The following is a 22,017-nucleotide window of genomic DNA, read 5'->3' on the forward strand; positions in this document are numbered from 1 at the left end:
AATGTAGAAAATTCTGGATGCTTTCCTCTTTTTATAGGAAGAGGTTTGAAAGCTGCAGTTAACCTATTTGCAAAAAAAAAGATGTGAAGGTATTTTTCTAAAAGATGAGGTAAATACTGCAAAGAAAACTGTTCCCTGAAGGATGGTGAATTCCTGTTCCTGTAGCTGTAATTCTTTTAGTTGTCCCTTCCCTTAGCTTAGAACTTGACTCTTCCCATGCATAAGCCCTGCTTTCCTTTTTTTATAGGAAGAGGTTTGAAAGCTGAAGTTAACCTGTTTGCAAAAAAAAATATGTGAAGGTATTTTTCTAAAACATTGCAAAGAAAACTGTTCCCTGAAGGATGGTGAATTCCTGTTCCTGTAGCTGTAATTCTTTTAGTTGTCCCTTCCCTTAGCTTAGAACTTGACTCTTCCCATGCATAAGCCCCTGAGGCAGCAGAATAAAGTGCTGGAGAGATAAGGATTGTCCAAAGTGCAGAAAATAGGAGGAATTATTCTTTTAGAAAATGGTTGAGGGTCACCATCAAGCAGCAGCTGCACTAACCTTGTGAAGGCTTTTGGAATGAGGATGGAAGAGCAGTGTCTAGACCAGGGCAGCTGCAGAGAGACTGGACAAAACAACATTGATGCCATTGTGTGGCTCCTGCTGCTGCTCAGCTATTCATCAGCTCTCAAATGCCATCGTGGAAATACTTCCAGAAACTTATCTTTTCACACATTTGGCTGTCCTGGGCCACATAATTAATGAGCACAGACTAGAATTCCTGCTTCCATGCCATTGCTTTTGACTTTCCACCTTGCTGAACTAAGCTGCTGGGGGTTTTCTGTAGCCTGGTGGGGATCCATAGCTGAAGGAAGTGATGGAGACACTCACCTGGGTAGTTCCCAAGCCCCACGTTTATGCAGCATTACTCAGGCAGTGATTTACTGCTCTGTCTGGGCTGCCTTAGGTGGGGAGGAGGTGATGCCTGCCACACCCCACCTGAGGTATATATGGAGCCCCAGGAACTGCTGGGTTACTGGTTAACCTGGGGAGCAGCAATGTGTGCTGCACTGCTTGACTCATGTGTCAGGCTGAAAGGTGGGGCCCATTGCAACACGCAGCCTCGTTAGGCTGAGTCAGGAGCTGGGGAGGAAGAGAGAGTATAAGAGAAGAGGTGAGCAGCCAAAGGCTGGCCCTGCGTGCTCACGGTGGAGCTGCAGCCAAAGGATGGTCCAGGGGCAGGGGCTGAGGAGTGGAGGATGGCTGCTTGTCTCCTTAGTAGCCCTGGGGCGTTGCTTAGCACAAGGTATGCAACAGAGGCTCTCCTACCCTCACCTGCAGCAGCAGCAAGTCCAAAGGGATTTTCACCTGAGACAGGTAACGTGTTCATTTTCCCTTCCTTCCTTCTGTTTTTAAATGGACTAATCTGATTATAGCTTATTACTTTTATGTTGAGTCATGTGCGAAGCTAGTCACGTCCCAAAGAACTTTGTTAGCAGAGGTGTGTGAGACAGAAGCTTCTTTTAAATTGCCATTTACTTGAAATTACTCAGCCTGAACTCCTGAGCCCCTGGAAGTGCCTGGAGCTTGATCTTTTCAGTTTCTCAGGGTCACAACTGCTGCTTCAAAAACAAAGCCCCCACCTACTCCCAATGTTTTCAAGCCAGCATAAATAGAAAAACAAAAAGCTGCAGAGATTTCTTTTTTTTTTTTGGGTGTATTTTAACAAGGAGTGATTCATTTTGCTCTCCAAAAAGACTTTCAGTAAATATAATTTATATGCACTAGAGCCTGGGTTTTAGTCATGCTGTTTAATGTATTTCAGCCCCTGGTTTCTTCTGCAGCTCTGTATATTGGCTCCCTGTTCAGAGACTGTAGTAACCCTTTTAAAAATGTATCTATCTGAAAAATTTCGTGTCTATTCTAACTTCACTCATGCTGAAGTCAGTATTAAAAGCTGTTGATGATACTAATATTCTGCATAGGTGGTTTTTTTCATTCATCCCACATGTAAAGAAGGGCAAGGTGGCACTACCAGCTTATTTAAGCAGCAATAGCTTCATATTCCTTTTGGGTTCTGCTTTGGAGGGGTGATTTATTTTTCTTTTCTCCCTCTGGTTGATAAATTCACTGGTTAAAACTGCCCCTGCATAAATACTTCCCCCTCAAAGCACTGGAATGTGATTTGAGACACTGTTCCACAAATCCTTTGCTCTGCACGTTACTCCCATTGGTCTTGGTGGTGCAGTTGCTGTGAGAAGAGATTTATGGCTTTCAAGTTCAACTGTTAACCTGTTTTCTGAAGGCTGTTGAGGCAATAAACTTACCTTTGGTCATTTTTGGTGTGCCAGGAGGATGCTGAGCAGAGAAGATGGGCGTGAACATTTGAATTGGTCTGTATAAGGGAAGGTTCTGTGCCCAGGAGGAATTCCTTGAGCTTTCCCCACCCTTGTGCTCTCCCTGCCCTGGTTCTTCCCAGGCAAGAACCACCTGGTTTTGACATATTAGTGGCTCCCTTCCTGGTGTGGGCTGACAAAGTCCATTTCTCTCACTTCATTCATAATGATCCCCTGGTTCCCCACCCTGTTTAAACCCAGCTTTGATCTCCTGTGCCCTCAACAGCTGAACATTCTTCTCCTGTTTCCCAGGTCTCCAGGGCAAGCCTGTACTTAGAAATTAGACTGTTCTGTGTTTTCTTTATCACTAGCTCTGTCTAAGCATGGCTTTGTATAGCTCTACACTTTGTAGAGTTCACACTGTAGTATAAATCTACATTCAAATCTTTTTCTGTGGTTTTTTAGTCATATTCTACACCTCACCTCTGTACATAGCCAAGGGAAATGTGTTTGCACAGAGGTTAGAGGCAAAATGATGAAATCCCCACTACCACAAAGTGTACAGCACAGGCTTGGGATGAAACTTTTCCAGCTCCATTCATTACTATTCACTGCCTTAAAATACTTATTTCAACACCAGTATGGGCTTGGAAGGGCTTGCAAGGAGCATACACCTCCACTACCCCTTGGAAATGGCAAGGAATTTCCAAATGTGCTTCCCACAGCCTGTAAAAAAGACTTTCTGCCAACACTCATCATTATTTCTTTTCTCTGAAGGAATGCAGCCTTGGATTTTATCGTGAGAATAAGGGATTATTTCCTGGGCGCTGCCTCCCTTGCAACTGCCATGGAAATTCAAACAGTTGTCAGGATGGTACTGGAAAATGTATTGTAAGTAATTATTAACGTTCAAGAAATTAATTGAGGGGAAAAAAAAAGATGGGAAAAAATGCATTTGCCTTAATGCAGCTTGGACTACACAATACTGTTAAATTCCAAGCAATTAAAAGTAATCCTTGCATGCCTCATTTTCTGTAGCCTCTACTGTTAATGAGCATAAGTTGCATACACTTAACATGTACATTTAATTGTACCTGTGAGTGATCAGAGCAATTGGTGTCCTTGTTCTATTTTTGCATTCTTTCCCACATAATTTTTCCTAGCTCCTGGTGCAAAAAGTCATCCAATTTGTACCACAAGTGTTTGCAGTTGTTTATAATAAATATGGATCTTATTGCAGTCCCTAGTTTTATATAAATCTCTGTCCTAGGGCTTGCCAGTGCTACCAAGTAGCACATCCATCCACAGCACAGCCTTGGCAGAGTCTCCTGTTTAATCAGCCTTGCTAAATGTCCCCTAATCTTAATCTACAGCTAGGTGGATTAAAAAAAAATGAGATGAGATAAAGGGGATAAAAGGTTAATTAGAGATATTCAGGTGTAGCAGAAGATCTAGCAGATTTTGCTCCATCTTAAACCCAAAGCAGCCTCCTGGGAGTGGATCAGCCCTCGGAGCAATGGAAGTGTGACCCTTGGCCAACTGTGCTTCCCCAGCCACGACACTTCAGACAGTTTGTTCTGGAAAATTCTCACTTTTCACTCATTTTTCACTTACTTGAGTAAACAAGACCCTTGCCAACATCTTTCATGGTCTGTGTTCTGTGCTATTGCCTCCCTGTTCGTGGGGCATCCGTTGTGCCCGCGGTGCATTCCTCTGGGTGATGCCAACCCCCTGACTTCAGCTCAACCAACCCTCTGGCTTCAAGGGAAACTAGAAACCAATCCAGCACCTTCTAGGGGATGACTTCCAGGCTGCTGAGGTGGAGAGGCAGGGCAGGCTGTGACAGGAACGTGCTGCAGCAGAGCTGGAAAGATGAGGAAGTTTTACTTCAGATGAAAATTATAAAAGGAATAACAAAAAAGGCAATTTTGACTTTTACCTCCTGAAGTGTGTGATTTAGGTTTCTCTTTATCCCTTCCTCCTCACACCTGGATTGGTTTTCAGATAGAGTTAAATCAACACTTGGCCCTGAGACAAAATTTAGGGCAAGTGAAGTCATCCAGGAGAATACAGTGAAAAATGAAAGCCCGGAGGGCTCTATTTCTATTGTGAGCCTCCACCTAATGAGGAATAAAAATGTTGAGTAATTATTTAGGAATTTTCCATGAGCTTTTTTTGCACCAGGTTTTAACCAGGCTGCAACTTAAAGTGGCTCCTTTTACAAACCTGAGTATTCATCTTACTTTAGCTTCCCCTAGTTAAGTGGCTGATATGGGAACTGGAGTTTTCCCTGTTCTTTCCAGAGCCTTTCACAAGTGAGCCACAAATCTTGTTCTTAAACCAAATGATGGTTACTGGGTGCAGAGTAACAGGGGGTTTTTATGGCTGCTGAAAAATGTATTGGAACTTCTGTTTTAAATTAGCATTGCTTTAGGTAATACAAAAGCAACTTGCTCATCCTCTCCCCATAATGTGTCAATGTAGAATCACAGAAAGGATGTTCATAGCAAAAGATACAATTCCAAACGATTTTATCATGGAAAAAGTGGCTTAGTTCCATCAGTTTCAATTGTTTTCCCAGCCTTTGCTTTTCATTATTTATTCCAGTTACCCTAGATAAATACAAACTACATAAGGAGTAAAGAAACCACATAAAATTCAATTATGATCTGAATCGACTACAAGAAATACTTTTAATTTCATCAGATTTTTAAAGCATGCACTTGGGCTCAATTAATTCCATGCTATCTGCCTTCTAATTAATGTTAAAATGCAACGTTTAAAGTTCCATTTAAAGACAGTGATTTTTAGTTGAAGTATCAAGACATAGAGAGTGCCTTAATGGAATGATCATTAACAAACTAGACATCTAAGTTTATTTAAAAATGTTTAATACTGCTTATTTAGCTGTTGCTTTCCCACAAATTGTGCTTTCTACAGTCAGAGGATGACTGGAATCAATTTATCCTGGTTGTGAAGGGAGTTTGGCAGGAAATGTTGGATTATGTGGAAGGGAGAGAACAGATCCTCTGAGCAGATTTGCTGTGATTTAAAAAGAAATCAATAATAAAGCCAGGTGGAGTGGTGAATGTGCTGTTAACTGTCTTGCTTCTCTCCTTTTGAAGAACTGTCAGTACAACACTGCTGGGGAGAAATGTGAGCGCTGCAAAGATGGATATTTTGGAGATGCCACCCAAGGCTCCTGTCGGGTGTGTCCCTGCCCTTACACAAACAGGTACAGGCAAGGATAAAGCACAGCAGCTCCTTCAGAGGGAGAAATAAATCTACTCTTCTTGGGCATAGCCAGAATCTTGCTCACTGAAATGCAGGGTGTAAGTTATCTTTAGGCTGGTGTTTGACACCATGACTCTGATCAGCAGACAGTGACAACAATGAAACAAGCCTTTGGTATGAGTTCCAAAAGTGTAATGAGATGCAAAATAATTCAAAACCTTAAAGCTCCTAAGCAAAGATCTAGATTTCTGAGAGATTATGGTGCCTTTTAGGTGGGAGCTCCATTAGAAGTGCAAACGCGTTGAGCTAGAGACCAGTTCCCTTGGCTCTAATAACGTTGCCAGGCTTTTAAAATTGGGTAAAACTTGTACAATCTGTACCAATTGGAAAGCAAATTGTAGTTTAAATGCATCGTCTGCTTGGCCACACTGTTGGCCATGCTTGGTCAGTCCTCAGATGTGAACTGTGTTAGATAAAACCAATTTTTTAAGACCCCCATAAGCTCTAAATTGCTGGAGGCAGCAGATAGTATTTGCCAGGTGCATTAGCAAACAGCAGGCAGCCTTCAGGAAGAGATTTACACCAGCAGACAACAGACAGGCTTGTCATTCATCAGAGGACTCCCTGATAGCTCTGGTTTTGACAGCATTGGCCTCTTCTGCAGGTGCTTGCCTGAGGCTGAACATATTTTTAGTCATCTTTTGCTTTGAGAGTGCTGAAATATCTGAAGAGAACGTGAACCTGTGTGTTGAGTTTCATTGCTGCACGTTGGGGGGGTAAAACCATTCCTGACTGAGGAAATGCACTCCACCTGCCATTATTGGAGCTGACAGTTTTCCACCTCATCAAATTAGGTGTAATTCTTAGTCCAGACATCTGTCTTTGATACCCAGACTTGCTTTATCCAGCTGTTCATAGGTTACAAAATGGAAATAGCAAATGGGCTATCCCTGCCTCTCCCCCTGCCTTCTGCTTCCCAAACATTGGCCCAAAAGTGGTTTTCTTCCCAGAGAAATTTGAGTTTAGATGTGTCTGATAGAAAAAGCAGAAAAAAATGTTCATTGTGTTAACCAGATATACTCTAGGGCTCCTTAAAATGATGCTCGAGTCTGTTCTGCCTTGATTTAAAAACAAAAAAAAGCAATAAACCCCAAACAATATTAACTATATAAAAATATCCTCTAATTTCCATCCATAAAAAAACAAGCTATCCAAAGAGGAGGAAATGTTGTCTAGCACAGGCTATTGATCCTTGCCTAGGAAGAGAAAATAGCTACTCAGACTTGTTTTATATTAGAATATCAGTATTAAGGATTATTTTAGGCATTCCTTGGGGTAGTGAACTATTATACTCAGTCCATAAAATTATTATTTAGTCAGAAAATCATTGTTTTTTTTAGTCCAAGGAAAGAATTTAGAGAAGAAACAATACAAAACTTCAAAGAATTAGTCGTGGCAATTGATCTGGAGGCAATTAAATCAGCTGAGAAGCAGTTTGGTGTTGTAAAAGCTTTTTAATCTGAAAAGAATTTAACTGAGCTTTTGCTTCTGAAAGGTTTGCAACTGGCTGTGTGGCCCATGGTGAAGAAATCCAGTGTCTCTGCAGAGAAGGCTACACTGGAGCTCGCTGTGAACGGTAGGTGGCTTGTTCCCCAGCACCAAGCTTTTGGGGAGACACCCTAAAAGGATGTCTGTGTCAGGTAATAGATGGATTTCTGCACAATCCATGCTATGCATGTGCTTAAGGAGTGTCTCTTTATATGGAAAGCTGATATAGGGTGGTGCTGTTCTGGACTCCAGCCCAGTACTCCCTGAAGAAATGAAAACAATTGCCCACAGACTGGTTGGTGACTACAGTTTTTACCAAAAAGTGTCACCCTCCTTGCCAGAGTGACCTGTGCCCATTCTGCACCCCTGCTGGGAACAGTGGCTGCTGCTTATGTTGTCCCTTTTCAATTAAAAACCCCATTTTCCCATTTTTTCCAATGTTCTGATGGTGCTTCAGAGTTCTTAGTTATGCAGCAGCAACCACGTCACATTTAACACCCTGCCCTTCATCCCAAATCTTAAGTTCAATATCCAGGGAGAATTTAAGCATAAAGGGGTGATGTCTGGTTTGGAAACTTGAGGCTACCAAGTCATGACATCTCACCTGAAGACAGTAGCTCTGGCAGCACATTGTTTGTGACATCTTTGTAACCTTTGACATCTAAGCTGCAGGTTTGAGGTGAATTTTCTCTTCCAGATGTAGCAGCTCCTCACCTGCTCATCGTGCACTTTGATCTCACATTATCACCCCATAGATCTAACAACAGAGTGACCTTCTAGGAATAGAATCTAGCCAGTCTGGACAACATGTTTTACCTATAAAATCTTTAGAGATCACTCAGGCTGCTGTGCTGGCAGATGACAAGAGGAGTTCTCACCCAGCACAAGTGATTCAGTGCCATTTCTGTGTGAAATCCCAACAGATGCTTGCAGTATGACCCTCCTTACTGAGTCCTTTCTGGTGGGATCACAGACCAGAGTGGGCTGGTTTGCTGGGCTGAGCCTTCTCCAAATCTCTGTGCATGGATGGATCTGTGTCCATTGTATTTTTTTTTCAGCATAAGTGAATTATTCCTGTGTAAGCAATGTGGAAGTTCTTTTATTTTTATTCTAAAAATTCTGATATTTTTAGCAGGGATACTGTAAACAAAAACCACACCCATTATTTTCTACATCAAGACATGACATGAAAAATTCTTGGAAGTTTCTTCAGGAGCATAATTGTTTGGGTTTTTTTTTTTGTGAATGGAAAGTATATTTCATACGAGTAGCTTCAAATATTTAATAAAAAATATCTATATCTCTTTATCTAGCTGTGCTCCAGGATATTTTGGAGACCCACAAAAGTATGGAGGCTACTGTCAGAAATGTAACTCTAATAGTAATGGAGAACTGGGCAGCTGTGACCACCTGACTGGAGGTACCTGGGGCCTGGGAACGTGGAAGGGGGTGTTGTTTCATCTCTGGGAAGCAGAGAAGGAAAGCATTTAGAGCAGCTGAACTGAGAGAAAGATGTAGACTTATAGGAAATGCAAATAACTTTTAACAAGAAGTTAAAAAAAAAAAAGTAAGGTTTCCTAAAATGTACCTCCAGCCACTTTATCATGTGTTTCCCTCCTTAAACACTACCACTTTTAGTTGGTTTTTTTTCAGTTTCATGGGTATATTATTAATTTTGTTGTGGTTTCTCTTCTGGCGTGGTTAAATCATATCTTGCCAGTATGTGCTAAGGGCTTATGACTTTATCCTCAAATTGTCTTTACCTCAGCTCACGTCAGTCCCTTGGGATGCCCATTTCTGCTCAGAAACATTTAGCCCCCTGCTTCTGAAAAGGACCTTGGTTCTCCCATATTTCCATTCCCCAATAAAAGGACACTTTTATTTCCCTCCTAGGTAGCTTTTTCTCCTTAGATGTTAGTGAAGTGTCAAAGCAATAACTCCTGATATTTCCACACTCTGAATTTCTCTTGATTGCTGAGGATCACCTTCCCTTTCCTCGGCCAGAGAAATTAGAAATCCAGCAAAAAATGTGAACTGGTGCAATTTTTCAATAGCCAGTTCTCCTTTCATATTTCACCACTGGAATAACACACCTCTATTGTATTCATACCTCGTGTGGAAGGGATCCAAGCAGTGCTTGATGTTTTGTCATTCCTTTCTTTCTGAAGCAAGTGTTTGCTAGGACAAACTCATCTGCAGGGCAAACTTCAACAAGCCTGGCTTCAGTTTGTGTGTTCTGAACGGCTGTTTCTTTCTCCACATGAGGAATGAAACCCTCTGATCATCAGCACAGCATGTTCTAGCAGGTTTCTTGTGCACGATGTTCTGCATTTGGCTAGAGTTTTGCACCTCACCATGGCTTGGCTGGTGTTTGTGCACAAGCTGGAAGAAAGGTTTGATTTAATTGGTACTCTGCAGTGGCAGCTGGAACGTGGCTGGTGTTAGCTGAGTTACACAACAGCAGAGCTGTCTTTAAATATCAGAGTGATTTTCCTTCATTCTCTTACAAAGAGATTCTTTGTGGCTTGTCTCCTTTGGGCAGCAATGTTCACTATGAATCCCATTTCACTTTCATGTGGAAGTGCCAGAGGAAAGGCATGGTTAGAGAGTTTCTTCCAGGCTGTTTCATGCTGCTGTAGAAGCTCAGGTCCAATTTGATCACTGTAACCTCTCCCAGTTGCAAGCTGTGGTTGACTCTTGCCAGCAGCACTCTGAGCCCATCCTTTTCCTTCAGAGTAAATGACATTCACAGCCCTTTTCAGCTTCAAGAGGAGATGAGTAGTAGAGCCAAGCCTGTAAAAGGGACTTGAGCATCGAGATGAGGAGATTCCTTGCCTATATGATGGCATTTTTAGGAGCCTCTTCTGCCTTCTAGAAGTTAGGATCCCCAGATGCTAGGATTCCATGTGCACCTAGAGAATGTTCAGCTTATTATAACAAGGTATGTAGAACAAAGAGGCCAGCACAGCACCTTGGACAGGCAGCCACTTGTGCTAGCTTGCTGGGGAGTCTGAGGGTGGTGTTTGTTCTCTACCACCTCTCTCTGTGGTCCAGGCTCTGTGCTTGGGTTACACAGGGTGCCTCCTTCCCTCCATGCACTGTGGGTTTCTCTCAAGCTGGATTAATCCTTTAATCCTGCAAGCTGTGACAGGTATGAGGAAAAGCCATGAATATCTCTCAGCTCCTTGTGAGTAAGATGTTCTTTGGGGAAGTGGGGATCCATGGTTGGAACGTGGATGCTGAAGTAGATAAAGGGGTTTGAAGCTGTGTCCTGGGTAAGATGCTTTAACAATATTGAAGCCGTGGCTCCAATCTCAGTGGTACTCTCCTGGACAAATTCTAGCAATGCTTTCAGCACACTTGATGTCAGAGAGCCTCCTGCTGATGCCCAAGCAGCATATATTGGGGGGGTTACAGTCAGTTTGCTTTGAGGGATGAAAAAGTGGTTGATCTCAGGCAGGCATAAATAGGAGCTGCATGTTTTGGGATGTTCAAGCCTTCTGGGCATTTCAGCTCATTCACAGTGGCTATGGATTTATGAAAGGGCAGCACCATGTTTTGATGGCTGCCAACCATGGTAAGTGAGGGCAAAAATGCAATATTTCCATGTAATGTATTCCATACTCAATGAAAAGTATTTCCATAACAAAACTTCTGTTGCTGACGACAGTCTTGTGATTTCAGAGTGTTTCAATAATGAACCAAAAGATGTGGATCCCAACGAAGATTGTGACTGTAAGTAATAAATCAGAAATGCACTTGGGTTGCCTTCTGCTGGCTTTGGATACGTACTGATAACTCTCTTAAGGGTGGTAGAATTTAAAAAGACTGGAGGTGCCCTGTGATGAACCTTTTAAAAGCAACCATCCAACCAAACACTTGGAAAAAGAATAGACATATATAGATATAAACGTAAATATAGAAAATATAAAATGAATATATAAATATAAAGCTATTATAATAGGTCAGCCAGCCTGATGTTAGTGGGACCTCCTTATTTCTGGCTTGGGCCACTCTCCTTAACACCATGGGCTGTGCCATTGCCTTTGTCCTTGGGGCAGCACCAGGTGACAAGCACCAAAATGTTTCCATTGCATTTCCTCTCTGAGTGTGCTCGGTGATGTTCTCTGCACCAACCACCAGCCCCACGTGTTGTTTCCCTCTGGTGACTCCCTGCAGCCTGTGACAGCTGTGTGCTCACCCTGCTGGAGGACCTGAGGACCATGGGGGATGAGCTGAGGTTGATCAAGTCCCAGCTGCAGAATGTCCACACCAGTACCCACACGCTGGAGCAGCTGAGACAGCTGGAAACACGCATCAAGGACCTAAAGGTGGGCACACAGAGAGAGAAGTGGGTTTCTGATTAAGGGATAAGAGCTGGAGCTAGGATTTACTCCTTCTTTTTGTCAGCTTGCAAGCAGATGTCCATCACCTTTCAGTTTTGAATGCCAGATGCTGCCAGCTTGGGCATCACCTAGGAGAAGACAGCTGTTCCCATGCCATGCTCTGAAAGAGAACTTTGGTATCTCTGCTTATTTTTGAGGCATGCTCACCTTAAAAACCAAATCTCTGATGTTTCCCTATACCTCTGTCTTTTTCTAGCTCTTCATGTCTCTGCGTTACCAAAAAAAACCAACATCCCAATTGCCAATACCAAAGTTCACCCTAAAAAAAATATCTTTGGTTAGAATAGTAGTTGTACTCACAGATGAAAAAAAAAAAGTGTTACCAAAAAAAACATCCCAATTGCCAATACCAGAGTTCAGCCTAAAAAAAATTATCTTTGATTAGAATAGTAGTTGTACTCACAGATAAAAAAAGCCCAGGTTTTGGGCAGCAATTGGTCAGGCTTCATGTCAGTAATGCTATTCCTTACCTTGGGTAAAGATCTAACCCAGTGAATTTGTGCTTTTTGTCTCCTGTGTATGATGGGTGATTTATTGGATTTTTTTTCCCCCTTTTCTTTCTTTTTAGGTCTTATTGAACAATTACCGTTCTGTTGTTCATAACCAGGGTTCAAAGGTGGACGAGCTGGAAACAGAATTCATGAACCTCAATCATGATGTAAATGCTCTCCAGGAAAAGGTGACTTACAAAATTGCTTTAAAAATGCACATCTCCTGACTCTATATTACCAGGCTGTATCCAGATATTATTCATCTAATCCACTTTTAACCCTGCTAGGCTGAAATGAACTACAGAGCAGCTGAGCTGTTGTTTAGTAATTTTGGCCAAACCCAACAGAAAGGAAAAGATTTGGTTTCACGAGTGCAGATAGTCGTCAACAATATACAAGGTAAAAATAGTTTCTAACTCTGTAATATTGTGCTTTATGGAATCTTTTCAGTTCATTTACCATGTTCTTAATTAAGCAGGAGAAGTTTTCTTAGAAAACAACTTAATAAATCAAAGTTTAGATGTAGCTGTGGAATTCATTCATCCCATTACAAATCCAACGTATAAAGTTAGTTTAGGAGCCTGCCTTCCCTATGTAGGGAATGGGGACAGAGAAGATTTACCACAGGGCCATTTAGAAGTTTAAAATTATTCCTGTCAACTTGTTTTTTTGGGACAAATTTCATGCCTGGTGCCATCTTACTAGCTCTGCCTTGATTAAGGTATTCAGGCCAAGGCATGTCTTCAGAAAACAGACCAGCCCTGTTGTTTCTGTCTTCTCCAGAGACTGAAGTGCAGCTTTCTGTGACAATACTTTGTTTTTTTTTCCAGTGCTTTTGGAACAAATAGCTGGCACAGATGCAGAAGGGAACAACTTGCCCTTGGGAGATGCTGCCAGAGAGCTGGCTGAGGCTCAAGGGATGATGACAGAGATGAGGAACCGCAACTTTGGCCAACTCCTAGCAGAGGCAGAGAAGGAACGAAGAGAAGCTCAGCTGTGTAAGGGCTTCTTCTCTCAGCTTCTTGCTTTCTAGAAGGATCAGTCCTCAATCTGAAGCCTTATTGGTTGGGATGGAGTCCAGAGAGAGGCATTTTGCAGCGTATCCCTGGGATCTGTAGCAGTCAGTCCATGGGAAAGTGCTAGTTCTAGAGGGGATTTTGAGTTTGTTGTGGAAGAGACTGAGCTGAGCTGTAGATCATTCAGTAGATCCTTCTTTAATAACTAGATGAAACTCAGTAAAATACAGATGCAGCTGATCACAACATTCTTCTACAGTGCTCCTCTATATTGTATATGCTGTGGCAGGTGCAGCTATTTTAGTGGAACTGTACTTCTAATTTAATAACAGATTTTAAGAAGCTGCTGGAGTAGTCCAAGGGCCAGATCATACAAGGATAAGGAAGTTCAGAAGTTCTAGCTGCACTAGAAGCTGGGAGTTGTACTCCCTCTTGTATTCTCTGCCTGTGTTTTGCTGGGACATTCAGAAACCTGATTCTGGACCCTGGAGACAGCAAGAGCAGGAAAGTCACAGGCTTGTGACTAACCAGCTGAGAAATCTTGATCTTACAAGTGATAGTAATTTCCCCTAAATGTGAACTTTGATACCTTACCTACTGAGTAACTCTTCTGTATCCTTTCTAGGCAGTGAAATGGGTGCTCTTAGGAGTGTGATTCATTTGACTTCTATGTTTCTGCCTTCTCTGAGATGAAATGTGCTCATATCTCTCCACTGATTACAGAGGAAGCTTGAATGACTGGCACAAATGTAGATTCATAAGTTGTAGATGAAATTGTTGATGAAATTGTGCTAGTTCCATAGAAAAAAAAACCCCAAGATTCAGTGTTTGCATCCTTAGTTAATCTAGAAATACCCAAATAAATGTTTTTCCGTGCTCTGTGTCTGCAGCAGCAAACTTCTGAGCAGATTTGATTCAGTAGGATGCTGAAAGCATCTCTGCTACAGTGAAATGAGTGCTGCAATGAGCTCAGCATCCCCACAACCACAGCTTTCCAATCCTAAAGGCCAAGCCCTTTTGGAGGAAGTTGGTTCTGGTTCCCTTTTTCTCTGAACAAAACTTTTCCTTCTCGTCCTGATCCTTCAGTACTGGCACGTGTTAAGGATGAACTCCAAAAGTACCACCAAGAAAATCATGGGCTTATTAAAATTGTGAGGGATTCACTGAATGATTATGAATCCAAAATCACTGACCTTCGTGAAGCTCTGAACGAGGCCACGGGACAAACTGAGCAGGCTGAAAACTTGAACAGAGATAATGGAGTTCTCTTGGAAGAAGTTAAGGTAATGTAAGGATTTGGGAGAAGAAAGTTAAACCTCAGGAGATAAGAAATGCTTTGGACTGATGCTTTTGACCTTGCAAAGTCAAGTACCAATGATTCTTTAGACTTTCTCCAAGATATTTGTACATGTTTTGATGTATGGATGGACAAACATGAATGTTGTCTACTCCCACTTGTGGTCTCTGACCAAGACAGAGGTTTGAGGAGAAGGAGAATCTGCCTGGCCCTTCTCTTCAGCTGCCACTAGACTTTTTGTTTTGCAATCTAGATCAAATCCCTGAGGCTGATGTACTTTCATGCTAAGTTCCTTAAAGCATTTGACTTCAACTATGAAAAATTGGAGCAATAATGTGAACAATACTGTTCAATCATTTGGGATTAATATTCTATAGATCTACTTCTGAGATCTCATCAGAAAGGTGACAAGAAACCTTTCCTGAAAGGTGCCATTCCTGAACACTGCTTGATTTGTAGAGCCTGTGAAACAGCACAAGAAATAAAGGTGTGCTGCAGGACTGGACCCAGTCTTTTAAATTAATTGCATTTTTTTCTACTTTCATAGTAAGTTTCTTAAAGTATTTGACTTCAACAACCATGAAAAATTGGAGCAATAATGTGAACAATACTGTTCAATCATTTGGGATTAATATTCTATAGATCTACTTCTGAGATCTCATCAGAAAGGTGACAAGAAACCTTTCCTGAAAGGTGCCATTCCTGAACACTGCTTGATTTGTAGAGCCTGTGAAACAGCACAAGAAATAAAGGTGTGCTGCAGGACTGGACCCAGTCTTTTAAATTAATTGCATTTTTTTCCTGAAATACATCACTGTTCCAGCACCCATGTTCATGCAGCTTGATAATGCTGCTTGGACAAAAGAATTTCTACATTCAGCTGGAATACTGAAACAGCAGAAACCCAAGTTAGGAGAGGTAACCCATCCCTACCTGCACCACCCTTCCTCTGGCTGTGTTTGTGCTGCACCATTACCCTGGAGCTACACCCTGGCTTGTCCCAGGGCTGCTCTAGCCCAAGGAGCTTCATTCCCCTCAGAGCTGTCAGGAGAGAAAGGAGGTTTCACCCCCCCTTTCAGGTCAGGTCCCCAGATGAAGGGATCATTTCATTTCTGCCTTTGAGAGAGGGGAACAGATCAGGGTGGTCACCAGGGAGATGTGTTTAAAGTTCCCAGAGGTGGAAGATCAGACACTTGGGTGGGATGTCCTGACCCTTCAGCTGACCTGTGCTACTTTGGGTGTTAATAACTGAACTCCTGTAGTCTGCTGCCCAGCTATGCTCTACTGGAAACTCCTGAGTCCTCTCACTCTTCTCCTCAGTGGGCTAGCATTAGTCCCTAGACAGTGCAGGCATCTTGGCTAAGTCCTACTCCAAACTAAATGAGGTAGATGTGGTTTCCATATCTCATTTTTTAACCCAGCCACGTGTTAATGAACCTTTTATTTTTCCTCAGAAACGGATTGAGGAGACCACTGCACAACAGAATGGGATCTTGGACATGCTGAGCTCTGCCCGAACTTCCCTGACCCAAGCTAACAGTGGGCTTGGATTATTGCAGAAGACCAAAGAGGTATAGTTCCCTTCTCAAATTCAAGTCTAAAACCCCTGATATCTTGCTGGCACCGTGGTGGGAGGCACAGCTCAGTGTCTAGGACACACAGGAGGGATCTCACAGCCCATCCTGGCTGCACAGGAGCCTGCCTGCACAGCTTTCCCTGAGAGAAGCTTCCTGAGGCTTGTGATGTGTCTAAGGAAGACACTGAGCTGCAGAGATCTCCATCTGGGAGAGAATATCTGTGAGAAATACCACAAGTGAATGTGCTGTGCTTCTGTTTCTGGAAAATTGCTTTTAGACAGTTTCAGAGACAGGATGCTGGGCTCTCTGTGAAGGGTCTTTGGGTTGACTCAGTTTTTCCAGGATGGGACTGGAAGTGTAGTGTGATGACTGGCAGTTGTTCCCAGTCACCTGCAGGAGGGAAGGTTTTCCTGCTTGGTCTCCTGGGGTGCAAGGTGTGTGTAACACTGAAGGAGACAAGGACAAAATCAAGCATCTAATAGTCCAAATAAAACGTTGCCTTTCTGAACCCTTAGGAATATGAAAGTCTGGCTGCTCAGCTGGATGGAGCAAGGAAAGATATGAATGAGAAGCTGACAAATCACTCTTTATCAGCAAGCAAGGAACCCTTGGTGGTGAGGGCTGAGGAGCACGCCAAATCTTTGCAAGACTTGGCAAAACAACTGGAAAAGTATGTTGACATTCCTGTAAATGAGAAATTTCTGTACACAGCATCAATGTTTGCAATGCTCTGTCTGTAATTTCACTTGCTTTAATGACCATTTGCAACATTAGAGAGAAATTTGGTTTTTTTCCTCTGCTTCTTCATGATGTTCTTCATGGGTTTTTTTTCCTAAAAACCCAGGTCTTCCTGAATCTTTCTTTTTTTGTCCTTCAAGGAATCTTAGAAAAGCAAAAATACGACAAACTTGATATGAATCAAGTGTTTCTGTCTCCATAACTTGTACTATAACTTGGAATCTTTCAGTGAGTTTTTGGAGGCCTTCTATGCTACATCAGAACAAAATGGGAGAAAAAAAAGTGAAGTCCTGATTTATTTCTTTTTGTCCTGTGCAGATTATTTGCAAGAAAAACCCCAAAACCAAAGACCCACACACACAAAACAATAACCCCAAACTCTCTTCCTTTTTTTTTGGATTGATTTTCAATGTGATTTTTTTTTTTCAGTTAGGAAGACCCTGTGCTCCCAAAGACCAGGCAGCTCCTACTGTGTAGTTGTGTAGCTCTTTCCATCTCTAGAGCTGCTGTGGTGGTTCTTGGGGAGAACACAAGGGGTCTAACAGTTGTTTCATCTGCTGCTCCTGTAGGATGCTGGAGCAAGCAGGGGTGACCAGAGGCTGCAGTTCTCTGAGCTCAAGGTGGCTTGTTGACCACCTTGGTGAATTCTCCCTGTTTCAAGACTTGTTTGAAGGCTCACAGTTCTGCTCTTCCACACAGCACAACTTACCCCACCTTCTGAAGAACCTTTTCAGACCGGTCTGCCTCCAAGTTTGAGAATGAAATTACAGAACCAAGTGGAAAATATTTTCTGTGTTGGCATTACTTAGAGAATACCGAGTTCAGCTCTGTCCAGAATCCCTCTCAAAGTCCACAGTCTCTGCAGAAAGCTGCATCTTCACTCTCTTTCCCACAGCATAAAGAACAGTGCCAGGAAGGACGAGTTGGTGGGCTGTGCTGTGGAAGCTTCTACTGCCTATGACAGTATAATTAATGCCATCAAGGCAGCAGAGGAGGCAGCCAAGCAAGCCGGGAGGGCAGCTGACTCCGCGTGGTCGGTGAGTCCCCATAAGTGGCCAGAGGGTGGTCAACTCACCTCATTTATCTGTACCAATTATATTCTGCTTAAATAATCATTATTTAAGATGGCATTCTTCACGTGGAATCTCTGCCTTTTGTGGATTTTTCAACTGGATTGTGCTATCTTTTTACTCTTTCACTTTCAGTATTTTTAAATTATTTTTAACTTGTTTTAAATTTATTTCTAAATGATTTTAAAATGATTTAAAAATGATTTTAAATATTTAAATTTTTTAAATTATTAAAGTCTTACAGTCCCGTGCTTCTATCCCCAGGCTGTGAAGAGAGAAGACCTCTCAGGAAAAGCTGCAAAGTTAAAAGCTGAGAGCACTACGCTCCTGAATCAAGCACAGGAGACTGAAAAGACCTTGCAAGGTACTGAGAAACAAAGTGATGGTAGAAATATTGGCACAGCTTTCATTAATCCATGAGTTTTCCCCGTTCAGCAAAGCTCTGCAGCACGTGTTTAACCAGAAGAGGGTCATTTCATTACAACAGGACATCTTGTGTTGGTGTTTTTCCAAAGGCAAGAAGGTGGATTTGCTACTTTATGCTATCACCTCTGAGTCCTCCTCTCCACCAAATCCTCAGCCTTGTACTTGTTCTGCAGTGCAAATGCTCATTCTGTCCAACAGAAAGGTGATATTTCTGTTTAAGATTCACACTGTTTTGCAGCTGTTGGTCCAACCCTTGAAGACATGAATGGAAGGCTGGATGTTGCTGATGGGAAGAAGAACACACTGCAAATTGATCTCGTCACCCTGCAGAATAATCTCAATGGAATAAACAGAGGTCAGTCACTGGGCACTTGTGGTTTGCCTCTTTCATCCAGTGCTGTGAGAATCTGCACGTGCATTTCTGTGCTTCAGGTGACGTCGACAGCATCATCACCAGTGCAAAGAACATGGTAAAAAGTGCCCAGGATGTCACAACGAACGTGTTGGATGAACTGCTCCCAATTCAAGAAGACGTGGAAAAAATGAAGAGCAGCTATGGAAGCACCCAGAGTGCTGGCTTCAGTAAAGCCCTGATGGAGGCAAACAATTCAGGTACTGCACGTGCTATCTGAGACCCATCAAGTCGCTGTTGGGTCCCCATGGTCACTTCTGCAGGAGAAATTTGAGTCATCCAGATGTTAGGCTCCTAGCCCAAGCTGGTATTCTGAGCTTCAGTTATTGCCAGTGGAAAGGGACAGGGACTGCAGCAGGGGATTCAGGCTGTCCTGTGCTAGCTGCTAAGAGCCAATGCCATGGTTGGTCTCTAAGGGCTTGGAGGCCAGTGACTAGCAGGGTACCCAAGGTTTCAGTACAGGTCCAAACCTGTTTAACACCTTCATTAATGATCTGGATGATGGGGCAGAGTGTACCCACAGCAAGGCTGCTGATGACCCAAAACTGGGAGAAGTTGCTGATGCACCAGAAGGTGGTGAGGGACCTCAACAGGCTGCAGAAATGGGCTGGCAGGAACCTTGTGAGGTTCAAGAAGTCCTGCACCTGAGGAGAAATGAGCCCCTGCACCAGTATATGCTGGGGGGGGGCATCCAAGGTGGAAAGCAGCTTTGCAGAAAGGGATCTGGGGGTCCTGGCAGTCACAAAGTTGGATGTGAGTCAGCAATGAGGAAACATTTAAATAAGAAAACCACTGGAGCTAGCCCTGGATCTTATTGCAGAATCATAAGTGAGCCCTCCATTTACAGAGCTGTCTCAGAAATTGTATTCAGAAAAATAATGTCTGAATTGCTTTTTATTCACCTTCTGCATCAGAGGATTGCACTCTGCTAATACTTCAGGCTTTTTTTTTTTGTCAGGCACAGGAGATGAAAAATTGTTTCCTGTTTTAATGAAAGCTGAAGTTCTCCTAGTATCTCCTTTTCTCCTGAGATAAACCCACCCAGCTACTCTAAGGCTCTCTGCTGAGCTGTGATGACTAGCAGCCCTGACACAAGAATATGAGATGTGAGCTACTTGGTCAGGCCCCCAGTCTGCCTGCCCCAGCATTGACTCTGCAGCAGTGGCAGCAGGAGGTGCTGCTCTGGGAAGGCACAGTTCAGGCTTATTTTTCATCGCCTGTGCCTGACAAAAAAAATGTTTCCTGTTTTAATGAAAGCTGAAATTCTCCTAGTATCTCCTTTTCTCCTGAAATAAACCCACCCAGCTACTCTAAGGCTCTCTGCTGAGCTGTGATGACTAGCAGCCCTGACACAAGAATATGAGATGTGAGCTACTTGGTCAGGCCACCAGTCTGCCTGCCCCAGCATTGACTCTGCAGCAGTGGCAGCAGGAGGTGCTGCTCTGGGAATGCACAGGAGCCAGACCCCTGAGTGCTCTCCATCATCCTCATCCTCCCCTAGCATCCATGGTCACTGGGTAGTGATGAAAACAGCTCTGTTATCACCCTGCTCTCTGCTCTTCTGACAATCATGTGGCAACGCTGTGTTTTTTCATGCCTTCCTCCTCCTCTCTAGCATCAATGATTTTTTTTTCCTTTTGTTGCAGTAAAAAAACTGACAAACAAACTTCCAGATCTGTTCAGCAAGATCGAGAGCATCAACCAGCAGCTGCTGCCAGTCAGCAACATCTCTGAGAACGTCAATCGTATCAGAGAGCTGATCCAGCAGGCAAGAGATGCTGCAAACAAGGTCTGGAACCTTCTAACCTTGCTTGGCCTCAGTCCTGTGGACACTGTGGGTTGGGTCTGGCTGACAAGGAGAAGAGGGAGAGGAAGGCAAAACCCTGTGGGCTGAGAGGAGGGTTTAATAGAATGACACAGAGAGAAAAAGCAACAGTGATAATAATACTGGTGAAATAACAGATGAAGTGAGTGGTTTAAAGCACAGCAGGCACTGACAGCCTAGCCCAAGCCTCTGTGCACAAACCCTGGTGCTTCCCCACCAGCCCTCCTCTCTACAGGGGCATGATGTCAGCCTGGGCTTGAATAACCCATGGGCTGGTGGGGTTGTGTGTCCTGGGTGTGGCCCCCTCCCAGCTTCTGGTGAAAATTAACCCTGGCCTCGCTGAACCAGGGCAGACACACAGCAGTGATTTTGTTCCTCTTTCTAAATCATTGGGTTAAAATACGTGCAAGACCAGGCTTCAATTTAATTCAGGGGCACCCCTCAGCCCTTAAAGTGACTGTGATGGTGGGGAGCATAGTGATTTGTACATAAAAATGAGGGGGTGCAGCAGCATCCTGCTCCATTCTCCTCCCACAGGGCTTTTCCCAGGTGATCTCTGTAATATTTATTTGTATAATATCCCCTTTTCTCCCAAGGTCTTTGGGAGCAGGAGTAGAGTCAGCTCTGCAGCTTAAAGGCTGGCACTACCAAAAAAAAGTTGTGCAGCTCTGTGCTCATGCCTCCAGCTGCCCCACCACGTTAGGAGCAGGCTCCTAGCACCTACTCCAAGCAACTGCTGGAGTTGCTGGAGGGATAGCTGGGTCTCAGATCCCTGAGGAGCATCCCTGAGGTCATCACAACCTGGTTATAGAATGAGTGAGAGGGATCTGTGAGCATCCTATAAATAGCTGTAATGGGAGGTGTCTTTATTAACATCAGCAGCCCATTATGATTTCCAGCAGTCCAGCCCAGCTAATTGAAGCATCAGGATGTGTATGGAGACATCTAAATAATTCATAGACCTGCTTTTTAGAGCTGCAGGGCACATCCTTCCCTCTCCATGTATTGAAGGAAACAATTGCTTGACAAAGGCACACTAAGAGTTGATTAATTGATGTCTGGAGTAAAAAAAAAGTGCTGTGATAAGGATTGATAAGACAGAATACTGTGTGATCCAGTCTGCTTCCTAATTATATCCTTTGGTAGGGTTGGAGGGGAAATCTGTAGTGACTGAGAGCTGTAAGGTGATTAGGGTATGTAACAGAGCACTTTGCAATTAGACACAGCAGTGAAATAAATAGGAGTAGGAGCAAGAGGTGATAATCTACTGGATTTTGTCTCCCTGAACAGGTTGCTATTCCTATGAGGTTCAATGGCAGTTCTGGTGTGGAGGTTCGACCTCCAGGCAACCTTGAAGATCTGAAAGGCTACACTTCGCTTTCTTTCTTCCTCCAAAGCCCTCTGCCAAGATCAGGCAACCCCCAGAGGGCATCGAATAAGTTTGTGCTGTACCTGGGCAATAAAGATGTAGGTATATTTTTGAGATTTAACCTGATTTTTAGAACAGAGGATGCGCTTTGAGAAATGGATGTGGGATGATTGGTTCTGACTGAAGTTTATAGCCTGTGTCTTTATAATGCCATTAGGTGGTGGCAGAAGGGTTCTGTGAAGTTCATTCCTCCACCAGCAAAGTAACTGGCTGAAAAATTATTCAATTT

The 22,017-nt window shown here is 43.2% G+C and overlaps 1 protein-coding gene across 1 annotated transcript; it reads left to right on the forward strand.

Moving 5' to 3' along the window:
* Nucleotides 1–3,096: 3,096 nt before the first annotated feature.
* Nucleotides 3,097–21,826, forward strand: LAMA3 (laminin, alpha 3; the record flags this gene model as incomplete). The annotated part of the gene is made up of 18 exons (XM_008943012.1): nt 3,097–3,210; nt 5,445–5,554; nt 7,109–7,189; nt 8,415–8,521; nt 10,786–10,836; nt 11,281–11,432; nt 12,076–12,186; nt 12,286–12,397; nt 12,829–12,996; nt 14,101–14,297; nt 15,766–15,882; nt 16,404–16,558; nt 17,522–17,663; nt 17,961–18,075; nt 18,361–18,477; nt 18,555–18,734; nt 20,181–20,323; nt 21,650–21,826. Coding segments are annotated over 18 exons (2,349 nt in total), but the record flags the coding sequence as incomplete, so codon positions are not given.
* Between the last annotated feature and the right edge of the window lie 191 nt (nt 21,827–22,017).

This window comes from Merops nubicus, unplaced genomic scaffold (assembly GCF_000691845.1).
Source record: "Merops nubicus isolate BGI_N331 unplaced genomic scaffold, ASM69184v1 scaffold13736, whole genome shotgun sequence".
Taxonomy (NCBI): domain Eukaryota; kingdom Metazoa; phylum Chordata; class Aves; order Coraciiformes; family Meropidae; genus Merops; species Merops nubicus.